The sequence below is a fragment of the Cyanistes caeruleus genome, chromosome 2, assembly GCF_971803275.1.
Source record: "Cyanistes caeruleus chromosome 2, bCyaCae1.hap1.1, whole genome shotgun sequence".
In the NCBI taxonomy this organism is placed as follows: Eukaryota; Metazoa; Chordata; class Aves; order Passeriformes; family Paridae; genus Cyanistes; species Cyanistes caeruleus.
The window spans coordinates 29,615,309-29,632,459 of record NC_141702.1 but is presented as its reverse complement, the minus strand read 5'-3'; the positions used below and the strand labels follow the sequence as shown (position 1 = coordinate 29,632,459).

At 40.4% G+C, this 17,151-nt stretch overlaps 1 protein-coding gene across 2 annotated transcripts; it reads left to right on the top strand.

Moving 5' to 3' along the window:
- The first annotated feature begins 1,346 nt into the window (after positions 1 to 1,346).
- On the top strand, positions 1,347 to 16,287 carry OGFRL1 (opioid growth factor receptor like 1). 2 transcript variants are annotated; one of them, XM_086876223.1, is made up of 7 exons: positions 1,347 to 1,659; positions 3,132 to 3,218; positions 3,739 to 3,817; positions 6,829 to 6,907; positions 6,998 to 7,064; positions 7,208 to 7,353; positions 9,324 to 16,287. In XM_086876223.1, the coding sequence occupies exons 1-7, from the start codon at positions 1,405 to 1,407 to the stop codon at positions 10,078 to 10,080; spliced, it is 1,470 nt and encodes a 489-aa protein (XP_086732349.1). In that variant the 5' UTR covers positions 1,347 to 1,404; the 3' UTR covers positions 10,081 to 16,287. The 2 variants fall into 2 exon arrangements, with proteins under 2 accessions (XP_086732349.1, XP_086732348.1); XM_086876222.1 differs by having other exon boundaries at positions 3,736 to 3,817.
- Positions 16,288 to 17,151: the final 864 nt, after the last annotated feature.

The window sequence follows — 17,151 nt, the reverse complement described above, 5'->3', positions numbered from 1 at the left end:
AGGTGATGGTGGGAGGCAGCAGGGGCATGGGCAGACTGCGCTGTCTCACAGGCTCAGCCATTCGGCTGTGACTGTATCTAGGTGAGCTGCTACTGCAAATACACTTCCCTGAAACAAGGTCTGACAAACCAGGGCATTCCCAGTAATTTCTTGTGTTTGGTGTCGGCATGTGCAGCTAGCATGCTTCAAATAAACCTGAAGGAGGGTTATGTACGAGGGTGACATGAGTGCATCTAAGCATGATGCTTCAAATGATCTTTCAGTTTATAGAGAGGGGCTAGGGAAACAAGAATATACAGATAAAATCAGCTCTGCACTGATGAGCCTGACATCCAGTTAAAATGTTGGTACCTGCACTTGAAACAGATGCTAAAACATTCAAGACACAGTAGACAAAAAAAGGTACAACTTTGAGTGAGGGAATGTGAAAAGTAATTTTTGGCAAGACGCTGAAGAAGCTCAACCTGTTTGATTTGCCAAGAAGAGAACTGAGATGACTTGATGATAATATACATCTTTAGAAGTGGTCACCAGACACCACAGAATTGTCTTTAAGGAGAAGGCAGAAATCCCTAAGGATGAACTGAAGCCTACCAACACCGTGGTTGGAAATGAGGACACATTTTTAGACATGAGGGTTAGAGCAGGCACTGGAACAATGTGCTGTCAACTCATCGGCTCTTCGCTCCAGGCAGTGTTTCTGTCCAAAAGGCATGTACTAGCCAAATACAAAATACACTGTCCCTGCCCCTTCATCTTGGTCCTTGAACATCGTGTCAGTTTCATCCCCAAATTCGCAGGAATTTAAGAAGCAGCCAAAACTGGCTTGTCACCACAGTATTGCCCCCTCCATTCCTGTCCTCTCTGGTACCTGTATACTCTTTGGGGTCTACCTTAGCACAACCATTCCCACGTCCAGCGGACAGCCGGAGCTTGCACGCTGCGGGCGGCACGACCACTTCTCTCACTCAAAGCATCTCCTCCCCAGACCACTGCTCTGGGGCAGTCGCCATCCCCACTCTTCTCGATGAACACCCGCACCCACTAGCTTTTCTCATAAGCGTTCAGGGGACACCGCGGTCGCCTCCGGGAAGCGAGATTCCCTCGGGGCGCACATCCTCGGGGGGGAGACTGCCACTCTCCCCTCCAGCACGGTTTGCCCGGTGCCGGGGAGGCGGCGGGCGGGCCCCGACTCGCCCCGCCCGACCCCGCGGTGCCCGCCGCCAGGGCTGGCCGCGTGTTTCTTGTGGAGATCCCGGAGCCTCCAGCTCCGCCCCGCGCGTGTCCGTGGGCTGGGGCCGGGCGGGGGAGCAGCCCCGGCCGCCGCCGCCCCGCCCCGCCATGCCGCAGCCGTAGGCAGCCCGCGGCCGCTCCCAGCCCTCGGCCTCCGCGGCCTCCGGGCCCATGGGCAGCCTGCTGAGCGGGGTCAGCTTCAAGGAGCCCACCACGGTGGAGGACTGCGACTCCACCTGGGAGACCGACTCGGAGCCCGAGGCGGCGGAGCCGCGGCGGCAGGAGGGGGTGTGCGCCGCCGCGGGAGGCGGGGAAGAGCCGCCCGAGCCGCCCGCCGCCGACTGCCGGCCCCGGGAGCCGCCGCCGGCCCCGCCAGCGCAGGAGGACGCGGAGCGGGCAGAGGCGGACGCCGCCAGCCCCGAGCAGGTACCGGCAGCGCCGGACGGGCCCCCGCCTCGCCCTGCCCTGCCCTGCCCTGCCCTGCCCTGCCCGCGGGCCCGGCGGCCGAGCCGAGCCGAGCCGAGCCGAGCCGCGCCGAGCCGAGCCGCGCCGAGCCGCGCCGAGCCGCGCCGAGCCGAGCCGCGCCGAGCCGAACCGAGCCGCGCCGAGCCGAGCCGAACCGAGCCGCGGTCCGGGCAGCCCCGCTGCCGCTGCTCTGCGGCACTCGCGGGCCCGGAGCGGCTGGGGATAACCCAGCGCTGCATCTCCTCTAAGCCCCTTTTTCTCTCTCCACACCCCTCCCCTCTCATTGTGGGGAGAAAATCGAGGCCTTGGCGTCGACGTTCCCGCTGCTGCCGTTTCCAGGGGAGGCTGTGTTTTAAATTAAATGGAGCACTTAACATGGCCTCTTCATTAAATAGGATGAAAATCCGAGTATTTGGTCCTGTGTGGCAATGGAATTGTGACTCCGCGGTGGGTGTGACGAATTTTCAGAGCGAGTTTCTCTTCCTTAGGAAGCTTTGAAAATGCCGAGCTTAAAGAAATAAAGTGTTCTTTTGACAATAATTTTATCTGAGTTATAATACCGTGTAGGGTGGAGCAGCTGGGTCTTTTTTAAGGTTGCTAGATATATCATGTTTTGGTTCAGAGACCATACAAAATTAAGCAAGCCTAAGCGTCTTTCCCTTTTCTGCTTGTTACGTGGTGATACTAGTCCCGGATAACCAAGTGTCAAGGGGTGTTTCTTGTTCAAGCAAGTGTGTTTTGGCTACAGGTATGGTCAAAGCTGGTCTTGTGAAAGGAGGGATGAACGTAGTTGCTTGTTTGTCATCAATGTGCAGTTGATAAGCCACGGGATGGGCAAAAATAGCAGCAAGTGCCCAGTGCAGTCCCAGAGAACTTCCTCTTTTAAGCTTGACTTTAACCTATTACATGTATATTGTAAGGAGTAGAATGAATTATTTTTTTTTAGTAACTATTCATTTTCTTCCATAGAGTGCAATAATATCAATTAGGTCTATGTACACGTGATTTTTTTAAATTATTTTTATTTTTTGCAAATAGTATGATTTCCTCCTCAAAATTGGTGGTGTCTCTGCATTTTCAAGTTCAGTTACTTGTTTCATCTTGTATTAGCACTTGCCAGATTACTTTGAAGTCTTGCATTTGGAAATGACAGTCAGACTGTTGCTTTATTTCAAATTCAGCCTCATTGGAAGGACAATTTATAGCCTTGCTTTTGTATTTTGGATTAATTTTTTAACTTAGGTTTAAAGTGTGTTCTGTTAAGGATTTAGAAGGGAAATTTTCAGTGTTTGACCAAACAGTAGGCAAATACATCCACTTATGTTTGTTTACATGGCTGAAATCCATAATGGAAAGTAATTATTTTAATATTATACAAATATGCTATTTAGGGGGTTTGTGTATGATGCTTATCTGCTTTCTAACTGTTTCAGAGTGCTGATGGAACTGAGCTGACAGCCAAGCCAAAGAGAAGCTTCTACGCAGCAAGAGATTTATACAAGTACCGACACCAGTATCCAGTAAGAATATTTTATGGTTTAAAATTGCCTTTTCAGTAAAAAAACATTTTTAAACCTTTGTTTGTCCAGTAAATATGAGAAATGAGAACCAAAAAGCTGATACGGAGGCACAACATACGCGAGTGGGAGAGAAGCAATGTCTTTCCATCCTGGACAAACATTCAAACACATGATATGGGTAAGCCTGGGAAATGTGGTAGGAGCCCAGGAGAAGGCTTCTGCCTTGGATATCAAAGTTGGTAGATTCTAGAGTATGCCTGACTGATTATTTGTCTCTCAAGTTCCTTCAGACTGGAGGGAGGGTTCTGCTATGTTTGCTGCTGCCTCAGTAGGAGAATGTACCAGTCAGAATGAACTTTCAGGTCTTCAAACTGAGTCTTGAGTATGAGTAGAACTCTGTGGTTCCTGAAACTCTGAAATTTTTTGTCCTTAAATTATTCAAAAAGCCCAATATCACTTTCTATATAGTCTTGGTAGGTTTTTGCAGGCTGATAATGTCCTATTTCCTTTCTTTTAGCAGAACTTTAAAGATCTTCGGTATCAAAATGACTTGTGCAATCTGCGGTTTTACAAAAATAAAATCCCATTTAAACCTGATGGTGAGTAATCTGCGACAATAACAGTGATAACAAAAGAATGCTCACTAATGATAGTAGCAAATTGAAACAGTGGTGATAATTGAGGCAAATTAAAGGTGTATAGTAATATACTGTAGAGCATGAACCACCCATGTCATAGTAGCACACTGATAAGCACAAGTTTGTGCTTAAAACAGTGTTAGCATTCACTCTAGGAAGGTGGTGCTTTTCTTCATGAAGTAGTACAAAGTATTGTTAGTACCACTGTCTTGTGGCAATACATTTATTAAACAAAGAAAAAGTTCTTCCACTATATTGCACAAACTTGCTGTTTGAATAGGAGTGGCAGCAATCTATGGGTGTTACCCCTAGAACTGTGTAAGGGGAAAAAATGTGCTTTAGTCTTATGTGAGATTATTGTAATAACAATAATAAAGTGATTTTTCAGTGTCCTTAGTGGTTCTGGTAGTGGAGCAGGAATCTTGTATGCAGCATTCTGCACAAACACAGGAGAAGCTGAAAGATAAGCCCTACTCTAGAGAGTTTGCAGTCAGCATGAGAGACAATAGGATAGCAGACAGATTGGGAAGCAGGAGGAGGCAATAAAGCAATCTTGGTTAGGATGGTGGACAGGAATCTCAGGACACAAGAGCTTAGCCATTAGCAAGAAAGACAAACTGAAGGCCAGAAATAAGATTTTCTGGGTTTTAGAAGAATGATGACGAGGTTACTTTGAAGGTATTTGTAGAAGGATCCTCTCAGCATGAGAGCAGCTTGGTAGGAAATAGTGAAGTGTGCACTGGAGTGCAGGAGTGAGATGTGTAGGCTGCCTCTGAGGCAGGATCCTGTTGGAAACAGGATCAGTCTCATAGCAACAAATGGGTTCTGATAAGGTAGTAAGGGACAGGTCACAGAGGCTTTGGAAGTGAAGGTGTGTAGTTCTTGTTTGATGTTACAGGGCAGGGTTCCACAATGGAAGGATGCAAAGCAAAAAAAAAAAGTGAGACTGTATGAAAAAGTAACAGTCTAGAAAGTTAATGTTCCCAGCATTCAGGGTAGCTGCCTTCAGCAGCATTCAGAGTAGGTGTTAGCATGACAAGAAAGCACTTTTCAAGGTCAGGAAAAAAAAAAGTTGAGATGCAACTCAACTGTGTGAGAGTTCAGATAGGAAGCTGGATGGAAAAGAATGTTACACAGAAGGTTATAAAAATGTACATATAGGGAAGTTGAAGGTGAGAACTGTTTATAGACAAGATAGCAGTAATACCCTTAGCAAGTGAGAAAATAACTCAGGTTGTGAAAGAAAGATAAGACTTCTGATTTAACTGGCTTGAGCTTTATCTAGATACCCATAGGCAGATGCTTTTAGTCAGTTTTAGTTTGACTGCAAGAAGTGGGTCTGTGAATTGCCAGTAAAGAAGTAGCAGATTTGGGAGATGTTACACAGAGAGCAGATATAGAAAGAAAGTGAAGGGCACTGAGGTCTGTGTGAAACTGGGGACCATATGGCTCTGAAACTAGAAGGCAGAAAAGGTTGTGGGGAAGAACTCCTTTAAATCCCAAAATGAAAGAACAGTTCAAGAGGATTAGTTACAAGAGGAGACAGTCATGAAAGGTATAGGAGGGCTTCACTACCAAAATTAGCAAATAACATTTCTCTTTGTATTCTGGGAGAAAACCACGTCAAAGGTAGCTGATAAGCCATGGAGGCTGACAAGTTGTTGGCTGTGAGCTCTGGTTATGCACAAGTTTGTATTGAGAATGGAAAGGAGTAACCACCACCTTGACCCAAGTCTGTGGATCTGTGAGAGTGTTCAGAGGAAATCTTAGCTATCCTTAGCTAGTCCTTAGGTTAAGGACTGAAATACTGGAGAATGTTGTTTAAAAAATCCAAAACATTTCTGGTGCAATACTAGATCTGGTTTAGTTCCATGACCTACAGATTTAGCTTGTGATTCTAGATCAGAGCTGGCCTGTTTGTCTCTCTGCCCTGGGACTGAGCAGCAAGTTTTCCAGTACTTGAAATATAGGTTGGATTCAATGCAGCAATGGTGAAAGGTCCTCTTTCCAAGGTCCTTTTCCTACACTGGAAACCCCATGTACGTAGCAGCCTCTTCGACTAGCTGCTTTCTTCACTTCTTAAATAAAAGTATCAAATGCGTCCTCCTTTGCCATTGAGACCTAAATAGAAATTTTCACTGGGCGAAGAGGCATCTTAAATATATAGTAGGAGACTGTATACATGGGGCTGTGAGTTTTTCAGGCTGCTCCTATGCTGTTTGACTTTGAGAGACACTGTGCAGCTGTTGTTGGTTTCAGAATAGAAACAGACGAACACACAGTGCCATTCATGGCAATATATTGTACAGCTTTGGGAACAAGGTTTTTAGGTACTTTGTGTAGTACCTGGAAAAGTGCCCTGGCCTGTGACTGAATTTCATGAGCACAGTCTCAGTGTAGTGCTTAGCCACCATTAATTAAGAAAGATTTCCAATCATAATGGTATTTGAAGCTGGAGAGATTCCTGGTATGAGAGAGTTGAGGCTTAGAAGATTGGATGGATGGATGGATAGATAGATGGATGGATAGATAGATGGATGGATGGATAGATGGATGGATGGATGGATAGCTGCAGAATTTTGTCTTGTAAAAGCAATGACAGGTAATTCACAGTGCAGTATTTTATGGAAGCAGTTTGTTAATTCCCAGTCCGTGTGATAAAGGGATCTCATGGGAACTCTTAGATATATTTTACATAGTTTGCTGTCACATACCTTCACGTGTTAGTAACCCAGTATGTCAACTGGTTTTGTTTATATTGACATTTTATAAGTACCTTATTTTTTAAATAAGTTTTAGTAACTAAATTAGTTGTAAATTAAAATTTATTTATGGCTTCAATAGACCTTATTTCACATAGTATGTGAAAGACAAAGTACATGTTCTATCATTATTTAAACATGCATGTACTTTATATAGCTGAATGCTGGTTTTGATGTCTACCTAACATTTTTCAAATTATTTTTGTGCAGGGGTTTATATTGAAGAAGTCCTAAATAAATGGAAAGGAGACTATGAAAAACTGGAGCATAACCACACTTACATACAGTGGTTGGTCAATTATTACCTATTTCTGTTTCAAAGCATTAATTCAATTAAATGTTCTTATACTGAGCCATAATGCACTTATTGTTTTAACAGGCTTTTTCCACTGAGGGAACAAGGTCTGAACTTCTATGCTAAAGAATTAACTACATATGAAATAGAGGTAATACAAATTGATCTCCATACAAACCATCACAATAATTTTAAATAAATAACTGCTTTTTATTATGTAGAGCTGTCTTATACAATGCAGATGTACTTGCTTTAGTGCCACTTAGAATTTTGGACATATTCTTTGTCCATTAGGAATTCAAGAAAACAAAAGAAGCAATTAGAAGATTCCTTTTGGCTTACAAAATGATGCTGGAGTTTTTTGGAATAAAACTAATTGATAAAACTGGAAACGTAGCACGAGCTGCTAACTGGCAAGAAAGATTTCAGCATTTGAATGAGTAAGTAATGACATGCACTTCACTTGCTAGAATTGCGATAGAATCTCTTTATGCTTTTGTTTTCTAGAGAAAGCAGAGATATTTTTTCCAAAGACTGCCAGGAAAAAAAGAAAAGGAAAAATAAATAGTTGATGCTTGGTTTATGCCTCTATCTGTATGTTCCTCCTTCCCCTTTTTTGATTGTTTTTCTCACCCATTACCAGTTGGATTGACATTATTGAATTCTTTGAAAACACAACTTTAGATGGTGCTGAAGAAGATATTAGCTCCAAATTAATTTGTCATGGTACTGAATTTGTTTTCACCCAGTCCCAAAGTGCTGCTTCTTACATGGAAAAAAACAAGTGGCTTATCTTTTTATTTACATTTCTTTTTGAGAAAGGTCCAATTCTCCACACCTGTATGAAAGTTAAGTAACAGGATTTCCCTCCCTTCTCAAAACATGAAATACTTTGTATTTAAATATTTTTAACTGAAATACTGATCTGGAAAAGTTTAAACATGTTATGTCAAACCTTGGTCCAATGTTCAGAAAATTATATCAGTTGCTTTTCATTGGTATTTTGTGGATCCTAAGTTTGCATTGAGTTTTGTCTCATACAGATTAATTGTACCAAAACCTCTTTTCGAATCTTGTGCTCACTTTACTAGTATCTCAGACCTTAGAGCTGTAGATTGTTTTCTTGCAGCAGTTTGTTCTCCTGTCACAATAAAAGCTTATAGGTACAATTGCTGATGAATCCAGGTGAATAGTAGGAATAATTTGTTAATAATTTTACTTAAACATTGTATGAGCCAATATGGGTGTGATCTCAGACTCAGGCCACAGATTAAAGAGGTTTTCAGGAAGCCCCAACATTACTTCATGGTTTCACTCCTGTTCTTTACAATGAAAGCTACAGTTTTAAGTCAGGATTTGGGACTTTCTTAATGTAATTTTATCCATCTAAAATTCAAACATAAAAGTTTTACTGCATACTAAGGTGTGCTTTACAAGGGAAAGACCTTTTCACAAGTACTTCCAGAAGGCAATTTGTTAATTTTCTCTTAGATATTTCCTACAACAGTGGGACTTACTCTCCAGAGATGCCTGTTTTTCCTCTAGCACTGACTGTATCAGTACAGGTGCTAGTCTAGACTGGAGACCCAGCTTTTAAATAACTTGCATGAAGTGCAATGAACCCTGTTCTGTAGCTGCACTATAAATACACTACAAATCCTTTCATTTACAAAGTGACTGGGTTTTCTCCCCAGAAAGAGAACAGCATAGAATCACTAAGGTTGGAAAAAAATCTGTCAGATCTTTGAGTCCAATCTTTGACCAAACATAACCATATCAATTAAACTGTTGCACTAAGTGCCACATCTGCTCATCTTTTGAACACTTTCAGGAATGGCGATTCCACCACTTCCCTGGGCAGCCTGTTCCAATGCTTAACCACTCTTCCACAGAAGACGTTTTTCCTAATATCCACATGGTACAGGCTGAGGCTATTTCCCTTTGTCCTGTCACTTGTTGCCTTGGACAAGAAACCAACTCTCCCCTTGCCACAACCTCCTTTCAGGCAGCTGTAGTGAGCAGTAAAGTCTCCCCTGAGCCTTTGTTGCTCCAGAATAAACAATCCCATTACCTTTTGCTGCTCCTCATAGAATTTACAGGTTACAGACCCTTCACCAGCTTTGTTTCCCTTCCCATACAGCAGAAGGAACCAAAATCAGTACACATTTGATTTTATTTTCTCTCAGCCCTCTCCCCCAGTGCTTTTTACAAACATTAATTTTCACTCACAACATCCTAGCAAAGGAGGTGCTGATAAGCTTCAGCAGTTTTGAGAAATTAAAATACAGGAAGTCTGAAGTACATACCTGAAGTGATAAAAAGAACTGAGGAATTGCAGTTCCAGTTCTGTATTTGTAAAGTGGGTTTTTTTCTGATTAAATAGAATTTTTTTTACCTGTTTCTTTCAAAGGTCTCAACATAACTACTTGAGAATCACTCGAATTTTGAAAAGTCTTGGTGAACTTGGATATGAGAGTTTCAAATCTCCCCTGGTAAAATTTATTCTGCATGAAGCTCTTGTAGAAGATACCATTCCCAACATTAAGCAAAGTGCTCTAGAATATTTTGTGTATACTATTAGAGACCGAAGAGAAAGGAGGAAACTGCTGAGATTTGCCCAGCAACATTATACACCCTCAGAGCATTTTATCTGGGGACCCCCAAAAAAACAGAAGTCAGAAGGAAGCAAAGCAAATAAAAAGCCAGCATCTCCGGTTTCTATTCCCAATAGTCATATTTCTAAGCATAAGAAACAGAAAGAGCCTAAGAATGCATCGGCAAGTGGAAGCTCAGCTGGTAAAATAACTGAAGAAAGAAAGGTAGAATTCACAAAAAATGGGGAAGAAAATGATCAGGATGAGCAAGAAGCGAACTGTGATGCTGTTAGGGAGAACAGTGAAAAAAACAGTGATGATGATACTGGTCAGCTTTCAAAATCAGAAGAAATTCATGATAATTCAGACAGAAAGGAGGACGTTTCTCATTCCAAAAAAGATGATGACAGTTTGAACAATGACTGTGGAAATCACCCAGGCGTTATAGAGGAAGATAAATGTAACACGGAGAATTCTGCAAGTGATACATCAGCTGATCTCCAAGATAACCTTGATAAGGAAACACTTTCAGAGGGGATCACCACAAAAGCTAAGGATGAGCTCAAACTATGAGTCTGAGGTTTAAAAAAAAATCTTTGTTTCACTTTGAATGAAGCAAATTATTCATTGCTTCTTCATTTTGGTTGATATTTCCATCTAGTGTAAATTCACAAGACTATGCTTGTTGCAAATGCATCAGATTAGGCTTCTGTTAGGTTAATGAATTTTGGTTTTTTCACCCTCAGTTTATCAGCAGGCAGGCAGGTGTGTCTCTTTAAAACAATTGTGTGTACTGAAAGCTAAGAAATTCATTATCTTTTCTGGACAGATTGCACAGAAAAGCTTATCTACTTTTTAAAATTCATCCAGTATTAAAAAAGAAATAAATAAAATTAAAGTGTAACAACTAAAAAGCCTTGGAACATTAGAATTTTAAAGCTTCCTTGAAGTTTACTTTTTGTTTTACATTTAGGAAATTAGTAGAAATTATTTCAAAAATACAATTTTTTACCCTAGTGGTAATTTTTTTTAGGAACTATGGTCATGATTAATAGCAGTATTTGCACAGTATCTTTTACCTTAGATTAGCATCTTTGTTGGAGGTACTTAACGATGGATAGCATACATCATGTCCTGTACATCTGGGAATCACTGTACATTGAGTAAAAGTTTTAACTTACAAAGGAACTGTATCCACAGCTTTTGGATACAAGGGAAGTTGCACTTTAGAGTTTTTAGTCCTAGTTAAATTCTTCTTTCTCTCATCTCATTTGTTACAACTAATCTAGGGGGAGGGATCACTTTGATCTCTCAAAGTTTCATCTCTGTTTGAAAGCTCTCTGTTGAATCAGCTGTAATTAGACAACTCTCCCAGCTGGCTTCAGCACCTGGAAGGCTTCTGGACAGCTGAAATGCAGTGTCTTTACCACAAAACATTCCCTGATAGCAAAGCCATCAGAGAAAAGGGCAGCAGGCTCATCAAGCTGGGTCTTTAACTTCAATGTTTCTTGGCCAGTTTTGGGCAGAATCTGCACAATGCAGTCAGCTGTTGCTGGTCTCAGAGACAAAGGCAGGCCTGATGCTTCTTTCCAGCAGTCTGTTTCCTCTCTTTGCTCTCATAAGTCTCTTACAGTTTTATATTATTTCGATAATCAGTGGAAACTTAAGGCAGGCCAGTCTGTTGGCTGGACTGGAGCCCATCAAGTAGGAATTTGACTATTAAGATTTTTCCCAGCTTCTGCTGAAGAACTGTCTGCTCTCCCTGAGTAGCGTCTTCTGATTTTCTGCTGTTCAAGTCAAACAATAGTACCCAGCACATTAGTTGTGCAGAATATGACTTAAAAAATAATGCAGGTACAGTTCACACTTCCTACAGTCCTAAAATATTCTGAAACTTCTTATATGTATTTTCTGTTTCAAAGTGTACATATTATCCACTGCCTTTAATGTATGTCTTATTAAATGTTATGAGGCAAGAGGCTGACTACATTTCGAGTGTCAAAATGCTACAGGACTTTATTGAAGGCTTATAACTCTAAATGATGAACTTTTCAGGGGTTTCAGATCATAGACAATATGTTCTGTGTTCTGTTTTGCTAATGCCCATCATGGCAATTCATCATCCTTTTTTTTTTCTCTGGGTAGCGCTGGTTCTTTGGATCAGATAGTGGCAGTGAGGGATCTTGGTCCCTATGGAAAAAGAGTAGGCTTTTTCCATTCTAAGGAAGCAAAGAAGGAAGATGTATTTCTCTTTTTGTGCTAACTTGTGAGGAAAGGAACTTATATACATGGATTTTTTTTTTTGGGTAACATGGATCATTCAAGTAGGCATTAAGTCTGTTTGAGAACTCCCAAAGAATTCCAGCCACCACATTTTTAAGGCCAGAAAGATCCTGAGAAGCCTTTGACAGTTCCCTGGACATGAACTGGGATTCCCTTGTTTGTGTTTGCCTCTGACTTTCAGAGCACAAGGGGAAGTGCTGTGATAAAACTGGTCTGTGTAGTTAAGGACTCTGCCCCTCCACATATGCAAAGGGAGGACACTTCATTTTCTGCCTATGACTGTTTCAGTCTTGAGTGCCTAACTGTGCAAACTTCATAGAGTTGTTTTGTAGTTATTTTTTGAGTACCATAGGGAAAAATAATACTCTGTGTATAAGGAACATAACTATAGCAAAGGAAGCTACACAGAGCCTTCATTTTCTGAACTTTAATATTAATGTGAATCACTGTACAGAAAATGTGGAGTATTGAAGTGAAATAAGGGATGCTGGAGGTGTTATTATATTTATAGTGTAATTTGATTGAACATCAATGACCTCAGGAGATCTTTTGTCTACTGAACAAAAAAAAGAAAAATCTTGCTCTGAATTTAAACAAAATTTTGGGACGTGCATCAAGAAGATTACTCTGCAGTATTCTGTTGTCGTGACACATCTCTCACTTAAACATGCTTACTGGTTTGATGTTTTTTTTAAGTACTTAAAGTACTTTTAATCTGACAGAGCTGTCTGCATTAAGGGGCCAAGGTATTTGAAAATATTGTCAAAAACTTTCGTACTTACACCTGTATATTTTTTTTTATCTGCAACTCAGTATATTTCTCTGTGTTTTAATAGAAGAGTAGTGGCATATCAGTTGCCTACAAAGAACTATAGGGACTATGTAAGTGAGGGCTTTTGTGTCAGGTGGGCTCCTGCACTCTCTAATCCTTGTTTTACAGCTTTATCAACAGAATTACTCCCATGGGACACTTCAGCTTTAACTAACAAATTCTGCTCTATGTAAAATGTGACAGTGTTTCATTCTTTTCATAGAGGAATTGTTCCTTCTGATTTTGCAAGTACTGAAAAGAGGGATTTATTGCAGGGCAGTCATACAGCGTAGCCTCCCATTGAGATTTGCGAGGATCAAGTGGGTGCACTGTATGCATTTTTGTTACAGAATCATGGCCTTAGCAACCAAAGCACCCCCTGCTTGAAGTTTCTAAGTATTGGTTTTCAGGTTTACAGTATATATACAGTGTATATATATGTGTTGAAATGATTGTATCCTCATAGATGCCAGTACATAGTTGTTTAACCATTACTTCAGAAACTGAGGGTATGCAAAGAAAGTCATTTGCTTACTGTTAAATTTCTTTTTGTCTTGCTATGTGCTTAAGTATTCAGGGATTTCTGTGTACTTATTACAAGAGTGTATTTTGGCCCAGTGTTAGATTAGAATCTGAGCTGTTCATATGTTTATTGAACAGAACCTTCCATATGAAGGTTCTTTCCAAGTAAGTACATCTGAATAGCCTCTGGTACTGTTAAGTGGGAGTAGTGTGTACGTGCACATACCTGTGACTTTGATTTTGAGGCTCTTATGGTGAGGGGATATAAATGTACAATTTGAAACAAAGTTACTGAGTACACAGATGAGTACACACAAGGCGATCATACAAATCATGCAAAAATGCAGCACTTTAAGGTTAATTACAGCTCTGTGCCCTACTATGCCAGACACAAGTGTGCCTTGGTACCTCATACTGTGTTGCTGTAGAGACTGGAGGCTTGGGTACATGAGGTGTGCAGCACAGACCATTCACAGCAGAAGAGTAGTTACGTGTGTCAACATATCTAGGAGCAGGTCTGAGGTCTTTGTGTTCATGTTGCTCAAATAAAATCCTGAAGGATTCTAAAAATAAGTGCAATAATCCTTTGGGAGCTGTTCCCTGGCTTGGATCAGCTCCTCAGTTTCTGGCTCTAAGATTGCAGCACTCTAATGTATTAGGTATTTGTATAATCATCGTTAATATTTCATGTAACCTAGTGAAAGCCTCCCTGAGCTACTCCAGGATAATTCTAATAATCTGCAGTTGCATATAGCTGTACTATAAACAGAAGGTTTACATACCTTAGAAACTTTGTACAATGTTGAATGGATGATCCAATGAGGTAAGACAAGTGACATTTACTGGATTTAAATGGAAAACAGCTTGTTTGTCTTTAAATAAAATTTATGTCTATCTGTTTAATTGAGAGGTTATTTTACACCTTTCTTTTTCTTACTGTTGTGATGGTACTGATCACAATTTATAGTTATATATGTTTAAGTGAAAATGTAATTTTTTTACACCACACTTTTGCAGGAAACATACAATATTGAATTTCCTGGACAAAAGCTGTATTTCTGAATAAGATGCAAGTATGTGAAGCAAGTTTTGCCATTAATAAAAGTGTGACAATATCATGCTGATGATGTATGTTGTCCTCAGAATTGCCAGTGGGGATCAGAACCAAAGATGTTTCTAGCTTTGTGTCCTGCCTCCAGCAGTGGCCACCAAAAGATGCTGTGAAACAAAGAAATTATACAGTGACCCCATTTGTCTACAGGAATTTTTTGGTTTTGAATTCATGGTTTCTTTCAGCCTCTACAATCCCTTGTAGCTGTGAGTTCCATGTTTTAATAATGTTTTGTGTGGTGAAGGTGATCTCTTATTTTTGCCAGATCAGTTTATTCAAGAATTGCTACTGCATTTGAACACAGTACTAAAAGTTCTGTAAGGTGAAGTGTAGTCTACTTCAAATCAGTTTTTAAATGCCATGGGAGATTCTAATGACAAAATACCTGTTTAGACAGAAGATGCCCCATGTTTCTTCTGTTTTTAGGCAGAAGATGTCTGCTTAGGCAGAAACTTGTCCTAAGTTGGTGACAATGCTACCTTACTTACTTCTAAACACATTTTTGCACACATAAATCCTTTTGTAGACTAGTGTTAAAAGTGTAGATTAAGTGTTAAAAGTCAGATTCCAACTGCAGAACAGGGTTGATTTATTCTCTTCTTACCAATGTGAAAGCAAAATCAGTCAAATGAAAAACCTATTCCTACCCCACATGGGTGAGGTACCTCTGGATTTGGAGCTACCAGGATCAATGAATATATAACATTGGGATCACATAGAAGGTGGAAATATTGTCTGGGGTTTGTTGAGAACTATACTCATCATTCTACATTTGTTTTGATACAAGTTCACACTTCTAATTGTAATTGGAGTAACTGGTCAAAAGGTGCTTTTGATGATTATCAGAGTCTGAAAACGAGGGATGGGTCAAAAAAGGCCTACATATATACAGTCCCCTTCAATTCACATTATGTCAACACCATAGATTCACTGCTTACAGATATTTACATACAGTTCTTCAGGCACATTGTGTTTCTGTAATATCTTTGTGCTCAGCATTGGCTATGAATTGTTTCTTTTCCTGAAAGCTGTGTTCCCTTTTCAGCCCTTGTTCTTAAGTACACTTAGTTAAGACCTTGGTGAAAGCAAAAATTTACTTTTAAGAATAGGTTTATTACATGCTGTATGTAATGGACTCCTAAATGTAGTTCAAAAGCTATAGAGATCAATAGAGACCTCGTCTGGCTTTACACTTGTAATCACTTCTACATTTATTTTCAAAAGCATTATGATGTTTGCTGTAAGATAAAAAAAAAAATGTGATAATTGGCAAATCGTTCTGAAAGAAATCTCTTCTTAGAAATGTGGCTCTTTAATTCTACCATGCTTACAAGTTCAGTGGTGTATTCATCAACTAAAGTTTACTGTGAAATATACTGAATGTACTTACTATTGTGGCTAACCATGTGAAAATTATTGTTTTGCAGTAAAAAAGGTTATGGCACTTACATTTTTGAGATCTGCTGAAGCATGTTTGCTAATCATTAGTTGCTCTTCTTTTTCTGTGTTTTAACGTATTCCATGGTTGTTCGCCCTTTATGCAGTTTGATTTCAGCAACAGATGATTAAGTGTAGTTTTGCACTGATAAAATTCGAAAATATCATAGACTTCATTGTTCAAATGTATTCTAAGAAAAAAGTGCAGTAAAAAAGAGAAAACCCCAAAGCCCAACAATTTTTACTTGCAAAATGGAACAGGTCTATGTCAGTTTTTATGAATGGTCCTGCTCTCTTTCTATATTTATTTGCAGTATTTAATTACAGGATGCTGTGCATGTTTGGTAGTACCAATACCATATGTATGTGGTAGGAGTGGTAACCAGTTTCTGGATTTGTAATGCACTATAAAGAGATATTTTATAATTCTGTATCTGTATGGCAGTGTTATGCCAAAAAAAAATGTATAAACATAAAAAGCAATAGTTTATGTTGCTTACTGCTATATTTTCAATTGTTTATAAAATGAAATACTTGGATTTCCTTTCAGGTAAATATATTTTTAATAACAGCAGCCAAAAACTCTGAACTAATAAAGCTTCTTCATTTAGCAGCATTGTTTTAGCAACATGTGCAAATATTGTGTAGCTCTAATAATGTGCAATTGCTGTTTGGCGCTTGTTTGTATAGTCATCTGTAAATATATTAACACTTAAAAGTAGGGAATTAAAGGCTCTGGTCCTCCTTTTTTGTTGTCAGTGGCAAAATGGCCATGGATAGTAGAGGAATAAGGGAAGAGTCAGCTTTTCTAGAAGTCCATGGTTTGTTTCTTGATTTAAGAAAAATGTATACTATGAAAACACTTTTAACATTAAAAGAGTAAAATATCTACTGTGATCATGCAGGCATAAACTGTCTGGAGCAGTATCAAAACCAGGCTACTGCTGCTTAAATATAGCAGGGAAACACTGAAGCTGCTAACTTTATTTATCCTGTGCTGAAGGTGTGGGATTGGATGGCTTCAGTTCTGGTTTCGTAGGGAGCTGTTATTCACGTGGTGTGACTGTAGATGTATAAACTCCATAAAGGATCCAGCAGATTTGGAAAGGGTTTCCTAATCTCACATGGTTCTTCTTAAAGAGGAGAAATGGGTTCTCTCACACTGAAGGAGGACTTCCCATGTGGTCCATGTCTGAAGTCAAGCCTGGTGTTAAGATGGCTCTGTTACCCTCAGTTGGTGTTGTCAGGTCATCCAGGGGTGGCACTGAACTCGTAGCCAGTAACATGATGTGTCAGGGTGTTGGTCTCCCCAGAAAACTCAGTTACAGCTCCCTGAGACAACTGCCGTGGCTCATCTGCCCCTTGGCAAAGGCTGGCTGTCAGGGAGTCAGCCTCCTCTGCCCTGCGAGTGTAAACTGCACCCAAAAGGCCCAGGGCCTCTGTGGAAACACTTACTGATGTTGCTGAAGCACCTGCAATT